Below are 15,286 nucleotides of genomic sequence, written 5' to 3'. Positions count from 1 at the left end.
AAAACCAAAACAATTTTTGCTGCCTTGATAAATACAATTTTCAAAACCAATCGCTATACAGACTATGAGATAAATCCAGTTGGCAGCCAGTCACAAATGGTGTTCCCCAGGGCTCAGTATTGGGGCCATTTCTCTTTAATATCTTTATCAATGATCTGGACAAGGGGATCAAGTGCACCTTCAATAAGTTTGCTGGAGAAAAGGAGGCTGAAGGGAGACCTTATCACTCTCTACAGCTACCTGAAAGGAGGTTGTGGTGAGGTGGGTTTCAGTCTCTTCTCCCAAGTAACAAGTGACAGGACAAGAAAAAATGGCCTCAAGTTGTGTCAGGGGAGGTTTAGATTGGGTATTAGGAAAAATTTCTTCACTGAAGGGGTTATCAAGCATTGTAACAGGCTGCATAGAGAAATGATTGAGATACCATCCCTGGAGGAATTTAAAAGAGGTGCAGACATGGTGGCTAGGGACATGGTTTAGTGGTGGACTAGGCAATTTTAGGTTTGTGGTTGGACTCTATGACCTTAAAGGTCTTCTGCAATTTAAGTGACTCTATGATTCTACAATCAGAGGTGTAATTTCACTATTCTGTCTACCAGCTCTTGCACTGAAGCAACAAACAGCAAAATCAGTTTTATAACTTTACAATATACTAATGGGCATAATATAACTTAAACTATATTTATGTGGGAACTTAAGTGCTAATTGCACATCAGGGCAGTTGAGACAATTTTCTGTCAAACAAGAGTAGATAAAAATAAATAAGCTGAGGTACAAATGCTTGGATTATGCATCTCACAAAATAAAAAAAGAAGAAATACTAGGACATGCTGAATAGCTTCCATCTAGTAAACAAAATAGAGACATTAGTTATATTTAATGACTCCATGATAGTTGTGTATATTTTTACTTACCTTCAGTAGTGTACAACAATGTCTGCATAATTCTCTACTGCTAGTATTCTACTGCTAGCACAAAATGAGCATTAACTAACTTCACCAATTATCTCCACTTTCAAAGTATAAGACTCCAGTGTTAAAAAAATATCTCAATAAAGAGAAATGGCTGAAGCTGGACTACAAACTGGATAACTGTGTTCTAAATAATGAAGAAAAAGAGCTAAACAATTTAATACTTAATAGCTTCCAACAGGATGTCGATTAGTAATTCATCAGGAATACTTTTTCCTCTCTTCAACAATTTCTGTGATGCAGCGCCAAGCTGGGCACGTACAGATAGCTGTGAAAGAGTGTAGTGTAAAATTAATATGCTCACAATGTTCACAATACTGATAAAAAATATGATTCTACTTTACACATTATATATTAATTATATAGTATATATTTTATATTAGATATTATATAATAATATATTTAAATTTAATGTTTATTGTGTTCTTTGTTTGTATTTAATATTTATTATTATGCATTAAGGAGGAACAGCTTCAATTGATGTAAAAAAAGGCCTAATTTAATTGAAATCTCCAATTGATTTCCATCATTACACATATGAAAATGTCAGACAGAAATAAGGTTGAGAAACAAAGGAAATGAAGGCCAAGAAATAAAAAATTAAATGTCCTGGTTCTAAGCTTATTCTGATTTTCACTACTCGTAATGCACTGACGGCTACCTACAGCAACATTTAAATTCATTAGTTCTATAGGGATTCTTTTATAACTTAGATTTTGAAGTATTTTCCAGTGAGAGCACTAAAGTCAAAGATACCATTGTAGAATTAAGTATTTCTGAGCATAAAGAGAAGAAACCTTGTCATAGGATAAATCATCTGCTTGGTAGCAGCAAGATCAGGAATACATTTTTGCTAACTCAGAAATGACTTAGAAATTAGCATATCTTACATAAATGTGAGATTTGACAAGAAGATATAAAACTTTAACAATTTGTATTATTCTAACCAACATAGCAATAGATTTTAATAATCAACTCTTCATATTTCATACAGAAAATGCCTGCAGTGAGGTCAATAAATAAATTCAGAATGATGAAAGAGTATCACCATTTCAGTAATGTAACCATTTTAACTGAGGTATCTTTATAAAGTAGAAGATAAAATTGGATTACACACCTTGGATAGGCCATCCTGACTGTCATCTGATTTAAAATCTTGCCCAGATACATCCTTTTTGACAGCACAATTACCTAAAATAGATAGACGATAAAGTTTGACAATTTTATTACTATAAAAGTACATGCCTTATTGTTGTTCTCTGAACAAATCAATACAGAAGGTATACACAACTGTGAGCATTACAGGATCATTGATTAATACAGGTTGCAAGCAACTTCTGGAGGTCATCTAGTTCAAGTTGGACCTTCTGCTTAAAGTGGCATCAGTGGACCGGGTTGCTCAGTTGTTTACTCAGTATGCTCTTGAAAACCTCCAAGGATGGACACTACACTACCTCTCCAGGCAATCTGTTTCCATGCTTGATAGTTCTCATGGGGAAAAAGCCTTGTTTTATGTGTGGCCAGAAGGGCAACGAGAAGGGCTTTTACAGATATCTCCACAGCAAAAGGAAGGATAGGGAAAATGTGGGCCTGTTGATTTGCAAAAAGCAGGTGGAGAAGGATCTGCTTCAGGAACACTTAAACAAACTGGAAATATGTAAATTTATGAGGCCTCATGGTACATACCCACATACGCTGAAGAAGCTGGGCAATGTAATTTCTAGGCCACTCTCGATAATCTTTGAAAGGTCATGGTGATTGTGGAGATCACTAGGACTAGAAGAACACACTGTCATTCCTCTCTTCAAGAAAAGCAAGAAGAAGGAATTGGGGATGTACAGGCCTGTCAGCCTCACCTCAGTCCCAGGGAACTGATGGAGCAAACAAACATGGAAACCATCTCCAAGCGTATTAAGGGCAAGATGATGACTGGGAGTTGTCAGCATGGATTTAGGAAGGGGAAATCATGCCTGCCTAACCTGACACCCTTCTGCAACGAGGTGGCGGGCTCAGTGACTCCATTACTTCAGTACTAGCTGAGGGCTAACTGTCTTGAAAGCAGCTTTGCAGAGAAAGGCCTGGAGGTCCTGGAGGACAAGTTGACCATGAGCCAACAATGCACATCTGCAGCAAAGAAAGCCACAGGAAATGCCATTTAAACATAAAAATTTCGACTGTAAGAGTTACAGAATATTGGAACATGTTGCTCAATGAGGTTGTGGAGTCTCCATCCTTCGAGGTGTTCAGCATCTAACTGAACATGATCCTGAACAACATGCAGTAGTGCTCCTGTTTTGAGGAGGAGGATTGGGCCAGATGATCTCCAGAGGTCCCTTCCACCCTCAGTCATTCTGTGATTCTGAGTTTAGGTGGCTAAGCCCAGGGTCAGTTCCTTTGTTGATTAGACCTGTTCTAAAGAAAGGTAAAGTGAGGGCAGGTGAGGGCTTGCCCTTCCTTCCTTCCTTCCTTCCTTTAGAAGCAACTTTTAAGCTGAAGCTTTCATCCTGTACTCTGCCTGCACTACATTACAGCTGTGCAGCAGTCATGTCTGCATCCTGTATTCTATCTCCTTGATTCCAAACACTGATCCGCAGCTGCTGACCTGAGTTCCTGGCTTGACCTCAGATTTGCTTCATCAGCAGAACTGCTGGGTTTTCACCAGGCTGAGGCTCATGCTGATCAATGTCTCTGAACCTGATAGTGACCCTGACTTCAGTCAATATCCTCACTTTTTGTTGATGAATGTCGGCGCTTCCTGCTCTGCTACTGCCCTCGTCGCCTAGCTTACCTTCCTTCATGGAGCAGCCTGCACTTGCTGCTTCTTGACACTAGGAATTTGTGGAAACAGAAAATTCATAATGGAAACTACTCTGAAAACTCAGGTACAAGAGAAAGAGGAACTGCCATTTCAATCTAAAAAGATAAGAATTAAAATTAAATTTTATAAATATATATACACATATATAAATAAAATATATACACACCATTGGTTCCATTTGTAGATGTTTCTGCTTGGAGTTCCTTTAGAACTTCCAGTGCTGTTTCTGATATGTTGTTCTGGAGCTTGTATCAATTAGGAAAGGAAATTAATTAAAAAGGAAACTATGTATTACAGGAAAATCAAGCCTGTCAATTGAAGCTGACTCTTGAAGTCTTGTAAGTCAAAACTTAAAATTACGTTTGAAATCGAGTACACAATTGAAATAATTAGGCTTTCTTCCTTAAATATTTCACTCTTATCTCCCAGTGGCAGCCAAAACCCAAATTAACAAAAATGCTTACCTCATTTTGCTTCCCAGAACTCTCTGCTTCCTGTGGAATCACATGGTGTTCAATTTCCATTTCATTTTTAAGAGAAGCTTGGATGGCCTCCTGAACCAGTGTATCAATAGATAGTACCTGAATATTGCAAACTAATACACAAAAGAAGTTAGATAACTTTACAGTTTGAGCAGAGCATACATATAAAGAGACTATTACTGGCAATTAATGATGGCAAGACAGCATTATTACATGTAAAGCAATGCACCATTCCTTTCGTTTGGGATTTCGATGTAAGTTGTTTCCATTCTCTCTTCTCTGTAACCACTGCACAGTGTGTATCCACAATCACATAGCTATCTTGCTAGTCTCTGCTATAACAAACATGCTCAGAGAAGTTTGGCAAAAGCATTTTTAAATTCTCAATGCAGAAGTAATACTATATTAACATTCGATTCAAGTTCAAGTGATTTTAATCTTATTTGGATAATGAATTAATGACTTGCAACCAACCCCTGAAAAATACAGATGCATCTGATGTTCAAGGACTAGTAAAGCAATGATTTGTCCAAATGATTTTCATTGTAAGAGTGGGATTTAAACAAAAATAAGCATTTTCAAGAATTTTAGGGGAAAGAAATATATCTACCTTTTTCAAGAAACTTTAAACAGGTAGTTTTTCCACTAAAAAGTTTCCCCAAAATACATCCCTTGATAGGAAATGCAGGAAATACAGGTGGTGAAGATTTGGGTTTTGGAGGATAGAAAATCTCCATCAGTCTATGAAGCACATGATCCAATATGTTATTATTAAGAGGAGGTTTGCTTTCACTGTTGTCTTCAGCTGGGCACCATTCCCCTGTCATACTCTGTATAAATGACAAATTACCAAATAATTTGTCAATATGTCTTGTCTTTCATCTTTTTAGATGTAGCTATTTATACATAAATACACATACAATAACCAAACCTGAATAGTACTAAATAATAAAATATTTTTTTAGAATAGATTCTTGTTAGAAGTTATAATTATGTCATAATAATTAAGCATTTATTGATATTCAGGAATACTTTATTGGGAGAGACAAGTACTCCTACAACTGCTTTCATAGGGTGCTAAAATAATTATTTTAATTCCATAAACATGAAAAGTAATTTCACTAGTACCACAGAATGAATCAGTAGTAGATTTTTTGAATAGGGGCCCACTCCCCTAGCATTCAGTATTCTAAAAACCAGGCAAAATTATTGCCCAGTATCCCACACAAATCTTTGAAAATTTTTACAGATAAAGACTTCAAATAAATATGTCTACCTAACATGCATTCAATAGAAAAGAAAAACAAACACCAGCAACAAAAACCAAACCAAAACCAAATCAACCACCATATAATTCAAGAAATTCTAAGGGAAGTAAATACTGAGTAGAAATTTCCAGTTAATCTACTCTGAGATCAATATAAATTTATCAGTGGTATGAGTTACCAGCTTAATGAGGTTTTGCTAGTAAAGATACTCCTACTTACAATCACATTGGGAGAAAGATGAACACGGAAGGATGTAGTCAGAACTGAACAAAAGTGTGCTTTTGCCACTCTAATATATACTCTACCAGTATTGGATCTTTTAACACTAGGAAAGTCCTGATGTAGAGTTTATGCTATGAGAAGCTAAACAAGAACATTTTGGTATGCAGGATAACACTAGTCCTGTATTACTTATTATTTGGTATCAGGCTACTATATAGCTGTGTAGAAGATACGTGGAGTAGTAATATTCCAATCATGCTCTAGCCTGTCATCTCATGCTCATCTCATTGAGGAGCACAATAAAGTGTTGAGAGGCAAAACCAAATGTTTCAGCAAGAGAAATGCCAACAAGGAAAAAAAATGAAGGAAAAAAATGTTTACAATGAGAGTGGTTAAGCACAGGAACAGGTTGCACAGAGAGTCTGTGGGCTCTTTATCCTTGGAAATAATGGAAATGTCTGAGGTGCTGAGCAACCTTATCTGACTCATAAGTTGACCCTGCTTTGAGCAAAGAGGTTGAACTAAATGGCCTCCACATCCCTTTCAACCTAAACAGTTGTATCATTCTATAAATTAAACATTTATTTATTGTCAACAGAAGCAATCAGTTTCATTCTAAGTTCTACTGAAGAATAATGCTTTGAATTCATGTTCCAGGTAGAATATGCAATCTTTTTCAGACCTTACTGTCATGAATGATGTATCTCCACAGCATACATTCTACTTAACTTGATCAGTGTTGATTTTGAATACATGTGCATTAGATAGACTAACATAATGTAATTTATTATCACTCTAAATTAAAACATTATCTAGTTTTAATCAGTAAAACCAAACAAAAACATTTTTGAGTTGCACAATATCCTGTCTCTAATATATCTAAGAAAAGATAATTCTTATTATGTAATTGAAAAGACACAGTTAAAAAAAATCAAATCGTTGTCCTATCTGAACCATTCTTCCTTAAACATATAATTAGAGATGAATCAGCTGTTTCAAATTATGTCAGACCTGTAAGAAAAATGAATTCCAAATGGAATGGGCTCCCCACTCAAAGTACTCACCCTTCTTGCCCTTTCAATCAGAAGATTCCTAGACTGTACTTACTTGGGTTAAAAGTTGCTTACCTGTCAGAAACAAGTTTTCAGGTATCCATTTCAGAGTTACATAATTCCTGGTCAACACTCTTGATCTCAGAAACTTGAAATTATTTGATGCCCGCTGTTATGCTTGTTTTGGGTGATTCCATTAATTTTTTATGTGATTAGCTACAACTGATGATGTGGTAGACTCCAAATATTTTCAAGCTCAATCTGATGTGGAATGTAAAACGGACTGATAGCACTGCATTTTGTTCTTGTATTTTGTAAAATATATTTGACACTTTTAGTCAGTGTTCCTGATGTAAACTTCTTATTCTGGAGAGATGCTAAATTGGCTGTGCTGAGCGTTTTTTTTCTCCAGGGCTAAGAAAATCAGCATAAACTTTGCCAGAAAGTCCTACCAATACACTTTTATCTAGAAGCAATACTTCAAAGGTAGTAGTTGCTCACTTTGTTTTTTAGAAGACATAACTATGAATTTTTGCCTCAAATTTTACACACCATATGACACAAGCTTTTGATGAATATTGATGCAGAAAGGCATGACTAACAACATCTGGAAAAGTTTAATTATGTGAATGTGCATTTGAAAAAGACTGGTAACGAAAAAGGCTTTAAATGTGTCATTAACTGTTTACAGCCTTCAGTGCCCCTATACCAAGAGAAGACTACTGTGTTTCTGTAATAAAAACAGCAATATGACTGAAAAACTTTTTCATTAGTGCTCCCCAGTAACTGTTTCCTGTCTGTCTGTCCTGTTTGCCTTTTTTCACCTAAAGAAAGTGATCATGAAATTCATTACATGAGTTGATATGGTCTGAACAAGGACCTTATAGATAGATAAATCAGAAAAACAAAAGTTAAGATTGAAACCAAAGTAAATTGAGCTGTCAGGCATTGATCAGAGAAACTCGTAACAAAGTTTATACTCATTGCAAAATAAAGTGTAACAAAAGTATGTGTATATCGTAGTTACAATTTCCCAACAAGTCAAAGACATGTTATTTGCAATGATTTTGCTATATTCTAGTTAAACAGATTATTTTAAAAGACTAAATACATAGCAGGTTGGTTTTTTTTTTCCCCACAAAGAAAAACATAATTAATGTAATTTGTAAAAAATTGTACAATACATTTTAACAGGGAAACATGTATCTTCATCTTTCATGTGAGAAATTACATAATGTACTGTAAAATCAAAGAAAAGATTTAATACACTACGAAAAATAGTTACTTGTATTCTGACAGAAGGATAACAAAAATGTCAGCCATTTTAAATAATTTTAACAAATGTTGCTATCTTAAAATCAATGGAACACCCAAACCAATAAATCTTGTGAGAAAGCTTCCACTTGAAATTGTTGAAATTAAGACTATCAGGTGTTGTAACAAATGCAGTATTTAATTTTACTTGCTTTTGCTGGCTACTTTCTGCTGCATTTTCATATGTGGTAGCATTAACTACACTTTGAAATTCCAGCCAGCTAAAAGTTAATTGTATGGCAATTTAAATGTTGGTCCTACAAACTCGAAAAAACTACAATCAATTTATATACAAAGATGAAACTGTAACAGTTTTAAAATTTCACCAGCTCTCCAGTGCTACTAACATAAAATGTAGAACCTCGTGCAATGAAAAGAAAATGCATATAAAATTCTGACACCAGAAATCAGTAAAACAAAAAAATGAAACATCACAACAAAATGTTTATGGTTATGAAAAATCAAGGTGTATTATCTTCCATTATGTCTGATCAGTTTGCTGTACCTTGTATTCATCATAATCTTTTTCATCCAACAGATTCATTTTATTCAGCTCTACAAGTTGTTCTGGGCTTGGTTCATCTGGCAGAGGCTGAATTGAGGCTTGTTCATATATTGGTTTTCCGGTAAAAAAGAATTCCTTCCAATCACACATCAGTTTAAATGGAATTTTGCTGCAGAAGAAAAAAAAATGAGTTTCAACAAAGAAAAATTAAAGGAGTTAGATATTTGAGAACAGCAGACTCACAATCACAATCATGACAAAAGCATATGCTAAAGTAGACAGAGTTTATAATGCTTTCTGTAATTATTATAGCTTTTTATAAGCATTTGGTTACTTATACAACAGCAGTGAGCACTTGTAGGCTTCAGTATTTTCACAAATGTGTAATTTCACAGTATTTGGCTGGCAGAGCTGTGTAGTAATGGTTTCGCTACAGCTCTTTTTCCCTGCTTCAAAATATTCTTCCCTTTTGTGGCGTAAGGCCTCCCCTCAACAAATATCTATACAATTTTTTCCTGGAAGCTAAAATTAATTCAGGATTATATGAGTAATAAAACTTTTTTTTTTTCATTTAGGAAGGAAAAATATTCACATGAAACAAGACAAACTGCATACAGTAGCAAGCTAAATGCAAACAGGATGCTGATATAACTCACACTAAAATACCATGGCTGCTAAATATGCTCAAAATGAAAGTTTCTTTTATTTCTTAAGATTACATCAATTTGGACTTTCTTTTTTTTAGCAATGACTGTAGACAGTTGAGTGTTATAGCCTTAAGTAAAGTCAGCACATGCTGTTCAAAATTGAATAGACATCGTATGCATCCTGCACAACCAAGTGCACAGAAACACACACAAAAACATACCTGTAGTGGCAGTAAATGCAGATACAACCTTGATACACGTATTTTGGAAAGATATTTCAGGTATCTGTACACATTGTTGTGCACCACTCAGTACAAGCCAACATGACACTAGCTTACACTGGAACTATGACTGTGTACGAAATCATCATTTAGTCATCACTAAACTGTGTCTAGGTCGACTACTTTATCAAGTACCTACTGGGCCTAAATTTATATAATTTCCATAAAATATAATCATATGTATTTCATATAGTTGCAGTTTTAATATTTTCACCCTCAGTTACACTAAAAGGCAATGAAGATTTTGGCATACTTTCTAATGCTATACTCTAATCATTGAATACTAGTGAAAGGAACAACAGCAGCAATGCCCCACTCTGTATTTTGGAAACACTCCTACAGCACAGGCGCTTGGAAGCTGCTGTCTTTTAGGACCTTCTCAGAAACACTGTGCAATTAGGGCACATTGGAAGAGAGAATCACAGCATGTAAGGCTTGGAAGATTTTGGTCTGAGTTGTTGCTCTTAGGACAGTCCAGGCATGTTTATGTGTCTTAGCAAATTTATCACACTGAGGAAGTGTTCAGCTAGTGGAACAATCTAGAATGAGATGAGCACCACTTGGCTTTTAACTGTTAAACTAAGGAATTTGGTCACAAAAAAAAGGAAGTCAGTAGTTCCACAACTGGTAGAACTAGTGCATTTTGGTCTCCGAAGGATTAAACTTTGTTGAGTTTTCAAGAAATCATGCTAAGGCTTTAGCATTAGTTCACTCTATACTACACATCAGTGAATCCTCACATGAAAGTAATATCATTTTCCCACGCAAACAAATTGGAGCTGTCCTGTAAGATATCTGAGAATAAGATGTTTCTGGTGCTTAAATCAGTCTGAATAATGAAGTCTAACAGCTGCCTAACAGATGTTAGTTTTGTCTAACAACTACCATACTCACTTGTTTGTCAGTATACGATATTCTCCTACTTTTGTTGACAAATCAATGATTTGGTCGATCACTTCCCAACATATAGAATAATGCTTTTTATAACGAGCCTGAGCTCTTTCAACAGCAATTTTCTCATGACGTTCTCTTTCTTTGAGAGTATCTTCTTCATAATCAATTTTTTCTTGTTTTGCCAGAGCCTAGAATTTTTTTTAAAGAGTAAATTTGAGATTGCAAAGAAAATGAAAGTGCAGAAGTACACAGTCCTGGGGAAAAAAAAAAATGAACTTGCTCATTTAACTCAGGAAATCAAAACAGCTAGATTATCACCAGAGTTGGATAGCCAGCAAGCAGATTAACACATACAAAAATCTAAAAATTTATATTCATTCTATAAGTTTCAGTTTGTTTGCTTTCAAACTGCTAATATGTAATTAAATAAAGGAGAAATATATTACTATTTTCATGAAAACCAGATTAAGAACATATTCAATGCTTGGAGGGCAGGGAAATGTGAAATGATGCTATCTACTCTTCCCGAGGAACAGATGTAGATGCATTGGCAAAGGCTTAGTTCCACTGGAAGCCACAATGGAATGCTCATTTAGAATACATTACAAGTAATTTAACTTTTAAGATTCTGATCTGTAAATAATTTGATATTATTGATGCTATCTGATCTTTCTCAAAAAAATCTCTGGTCATTCGTAGAAAGTTATCAGTACTTCCTGTGATGTTGTGTTCCTTTTGGCCAAAATTGTACTGAAAGAGATATTGTAATCAATAACTGTACCATCTGATTACATAGGAGTCCAGCTGTGTTGGAAGATTTGGAGCTGCTAATTGTTTTTGGCAGGAGCAAAGTAAGATAGCTGGCATCACATTATGGCCTACTACAGGCATAGCACTTGGCAGTTTCCAACAGGATTACGAATTCTGTTGATTTATTAATCAACTCCAAGCTCCCAGGTAGAAATTAGTGCTCATGAATGAAACTCCTCCAGCAGTTGTCAAAAATGGATGTTAAAAGATTACATCTAAAGGATGTGAAAAAATAATATTCTTGAAACAAGATTTTATTTCATTGTCTTTTGTCATTTTGCCTCTTGCAAAAGACTGTGCCTTTTAACCTCAGCACACAGAGATGCTTCCCTACAAAACTAAAATTAGTTTGGAAGAAAAGATGAAAATTAGATTTTAAGTTGCTCAGTTTTATCCCTTAGTAACTTAACTGTAACTTTGAACCTAGCTAAATGCAATATATTCCTCGTTAAATCACTCTGTCCCTAGAAAAGTCCCTAATTCTAACAGTTTACAACACAAATTCCATTTTATAACACAAAGGTAGTGTAACAGCCCTACAGCAATTCATGGAGCGAATAATCTTTTACCGCTTCTCTATCAAGAGCTTCCTGGAACTCTTTCAGTCGTCTTTCTTCATATTGTTTTTCCCTGAAAATTCTGTTTTGCCTTAACACATCTTTTTCATGTCGAACATGCATGAGTTGAACAGCAATCCTCCGCTCCTGCTGAGATTGTCTCATTAGTCTGTAAATAAGTTGCTCCTCCCGGTAAGCCTCCTAAAAGATAAAAATTCATAGTATTAGGCACAGTTTATAAGCTGTTTCACAGAATCATAGAATCGTGGAATCATTTGGTTTGGAAGGGACCTTTAAAGCCCATCCAGTCCAACCCCCCTGCAAGGAGCAGGGACATCTGAAACCAGATCAGGTTGCTCAGAGCCCCGTCCAACCTGGCCTTGAATGTTTCCAGGGACAAGGCATCCACCACCTTCTCTGGGCAACCTGTTCCAGTGTTCCACTAACTTACCTCATTGTAAAAACTGTTTTCCTTATATCGAGTCTGAATCTGCTTCCTTCTGTTTTAAAACCATTTCCCCCTGTCCTATCACAACAGGTCCTGATAAAGACTATCTCCTCATCTTTCTTGTAGGCCCCCTTTAGGTACTGGAAGGCCGCTATCAGGTCTCCCTGGAGCCTCCTCTTCTCCAGACTGAACAGCCCCAACTCTCTCAGCCTGTCCTCATAGGAGAGGTGCTCCAGCCCTCTCATCATTTTTGTGGCCCTCCTCTGAACCCGCTCCAACAAACAGACAACAAACTTGTCTATTGCATAGACAAATAATCAGTGTCTCATATGAGAAATATGAAGGGAGTCATATAACAGCATTTACCTTTTCATTTGATACATAAACCCAGAACAACATATCTCTTTATGCGTACTGTTTTTGTAAACTATACAAGAATTCTAGAACTATGGAAGTGAACTGTAAATATGTCTTCACTGAGATATTCGGTGAAAATACACTTGTTCAGATAAACTCAATTTCAACTTGGATATTTCCTGTGTGCAAAGAAACTGCAGCATATTTCAAATAATTGCTTCTGAAAGGAAAGATATACCTTTTCCTCAAATCATTAAACAGTCATAATTTCCCTTACTTATCCCTGCTCTCCACTTGTCCCCATTCTGAGCCATACTCTGCTGGATCCTTGATCAGTTTAGTCTCCTACAGGTTTGAACTTTTTCCTTCTTTCTTGGGATTTGGGTAATTATTTCTCTCATTCAGGAGACTGGGAATACGGGGAAGCATTCAGAAGAGGAAAATACAGGACTTCTAGATAACAATTCTAGTGTTCTCACTATGACATGAATAGAATCACCTATTCAGTACGGTAAGAAAACCATTTTGAGCTATTGCTTGAAGCACAGCTAGTGTGCACAGACACTTTGAAGGCTGTGGACTGCTACTTTTCAAGGTACTTGACAAAACACAATAGTATCTTCTCACTACTACACTTTTCTATACTGTTCTTGGTAACTAAACTAATGCTTAACCTAACCTAAAGTTTTGCCTCACTGCTTTCACAGTCCAATACTTCTGAGTTCTAAGCAGAAGCTTCAGCTTGCCTTTCGAGCCCATTGCCAAATATTACTTGTACAGATGAATTTTAGAGGAAACTTCTGATTCCCTGGACATTTGTTTCAGGTGTAGCAAAACTGCTATGAAATGTAAGCTCAAATTAAGGACCTAAACTGGGAACTGATGTGAAGTGTTCAAATTCATTTTCCTAAGAAGAGATGAACAGGTAAAGCCAGTTAGTACTAGTATGACAACCAAACCAAAATAAAGTATCACTTCTATTTTCTTTCAATCTGATTTATTTTCCGTCAGCTGCCTGTGACTGAGACAGGGTAGAACACATTACATAAATTCAACTACAAATGAAAAATCAAACTTTATTACATATTATCCTACTAATATGAATGAAAGAATTCTACAAAGAGGTCTGGATCTGTGCTACACAATGCAATCAAGACATCTACGTTTTCTAACAGAGAGCTGCAAAGCATGGCTATTTTAATTGCAATAAGAACATCTTTCTAATAAATTTAGATATTTAATGTTGGTGTTAGGAAAAGAAAATATTTTTCAAAGAAAACTCTTTCTGTATTTTTAAGTTCCTTTGCCTTTACAACTGCTAAGAGTGAAATACATTCCAGTTAAATACTGATTACTTGAAAAGACTAAGCTGATGCAAAAAAATCTCAATATTTTGCTTATTTTAGCCAAAATGTGAGCTTGGCACTCCCCTTTCCTAGCACTGAATCTTATGACACTGCATGATAGTTCTCATGGCAAAGATGCAATCATCTCAGGCTTTAATGCCAGAGTGCTTCACTTGCACGCAATACTGTTTCCCTACAAAGCTTATCACAAAATGAGGATCTAATTTTAAATGTGTTTTTTGTACTCTACTTGTAGTGTACTTTTTGCACATTGTTTTGCTGTCCACAGAATTATCATCATGTGTGCAACTGAAATGGAAAACAATGCAATAGTAAAAATTTCATATGCATATTTTCATATTAATGCTATGTGTTATTTTATATAGTTCAGGTGACAAAATTTTCCAATAGCACTGCCTACTGAAGAGTTAATGTGTCCACATGTCTCTTACACTCATGAAATCAAGACAATAAAAGGAGACATGATGCCCTTTTCTGCCTCAGTTCTATCTACTGTTTCTTTGGACTCAGTATTTCATTAAGATTTCAAAGAACAGTAGAAGCACAGACTTTGCTTCCCTATTACAAGTAAACACCCATTGTTTTCTTTAGTTGCAACTGCTTATCCCCAACCATGGATTAGTACAAGAAGTATTCCACCAGAGGAAAAATGGATCTTTAAATCCTAATTCACAGAGCATTGAAGGAGCCACCCTAACAAACTGGTCATCATACTCAAACTAACAACTGTATCGTGCAAATAGTTGGCTTAGTGAGAAGTACTTAAAGTACACTAATCGAGGTACCTTATCTAGGTGAATGCACTCTTTATCAAGGAAATAGGAAAATGCTCTTTTTGAACATTTCAGAGCACCCAAAAGAGACCTTTTCTTTGTTAACTGAAGGGTAGAGAACTCCAATGCTCTAGGTAGTCAAATTTGGACACAGTGAGTAAGACTAAAAAGACCAAGCACACAATTTCTGAGAAACAAGAATATCTGAAAAGGCAATTAACTCAGAGCCCCTCAATGGATAAATTAGGACTCAGAACACTAAACATCATTTCAAAACAGGTGCTTATGGAAAAGAGGAGCAAAGCATCAGTAACAACCTTTCATACAAACAGGAATGGATGAAGCACTAAAACCTAACATTGAAAAGTTTTGAAACTTCTAGTCATACTAGGATACAAAACAAAAATGGTAGTATAATTTTTTAACCTAACATTTTACATCAGCTCCTTCACAAAGGACTGTGAAGTGTTTGAAGAAATCATAAATATCGTAAATGGGACATCTTAGTAATAATTTGAAAAAT

General features: G+C 35.6%; 1 protein-coding gene across 1 annotated transcript in view; it reads right to left on the bottom strand.

Moving 5' to 3' along the window:
* SPEF2 (sperm flagellar and cilia associated 2) overlaps positions 1 to 15,286 on the bottom strand; it is an 88,265-nt gene that overhangs the window by 57,001 nt on the left and 15,978 nt on the right. The window contains exons 8-15 of the mRNA XM_086770466.1: positions 11,831 to 12,019; positions 10,452 to 10,639; positions 8,630 to 8,798; positions 4,879 to 5,098; positions 4,251 to 4,381; positions 3,953 to 4,031; positions 2,086 to 2,159; positions 1,133 to 1,236 (exon numbers count right to left, since the gene is read on the bottom strand). Of these exons, the coding sequence (XP_086626592.1) occupies positions 1,133 to 1,236; positions 2,086 to 2,159; positions 3,953 to 4,031; positions 4,251 to 4,381; positions 4,879 to 5,098; positions 8,630 to 8,798; positions 10,452 to 10,639; positions 11,831 to 12,019 (1,154 nt within the window). The remainder of the gene's footprint in view (positions 1 to 1,132; positions 1,237 to 2,085; positions 2,160 to 3,952; positions 4,032 to 4,250; positions 4,382 to 4,878; positions 5,099 to 8,629; positions 8,799 to 10,451; positions 10,640 to 11,830; positions 12,020 to 15,286) is intronic.

The sequence above is a fragment of the Chlamydotis macqueenii genome, chromosome Z, assembly GCF_036417535.1.
Source record: "Chlamydotis macqueenii isolate bChlMac1 chromosome Z, bChlMac1.mat, whole genome shotgun sequence".
In the NCBI taxonomy this organism is placed as follows: Eukaryota; Metazoa; Chordata; class Aves; order Otidiformes; family Otididae; genus Chlamydotis; species Chlamydotis macqueenii.
This window is presented reverse-complemented; position numbering and strand designations above follow the sequence as displayed.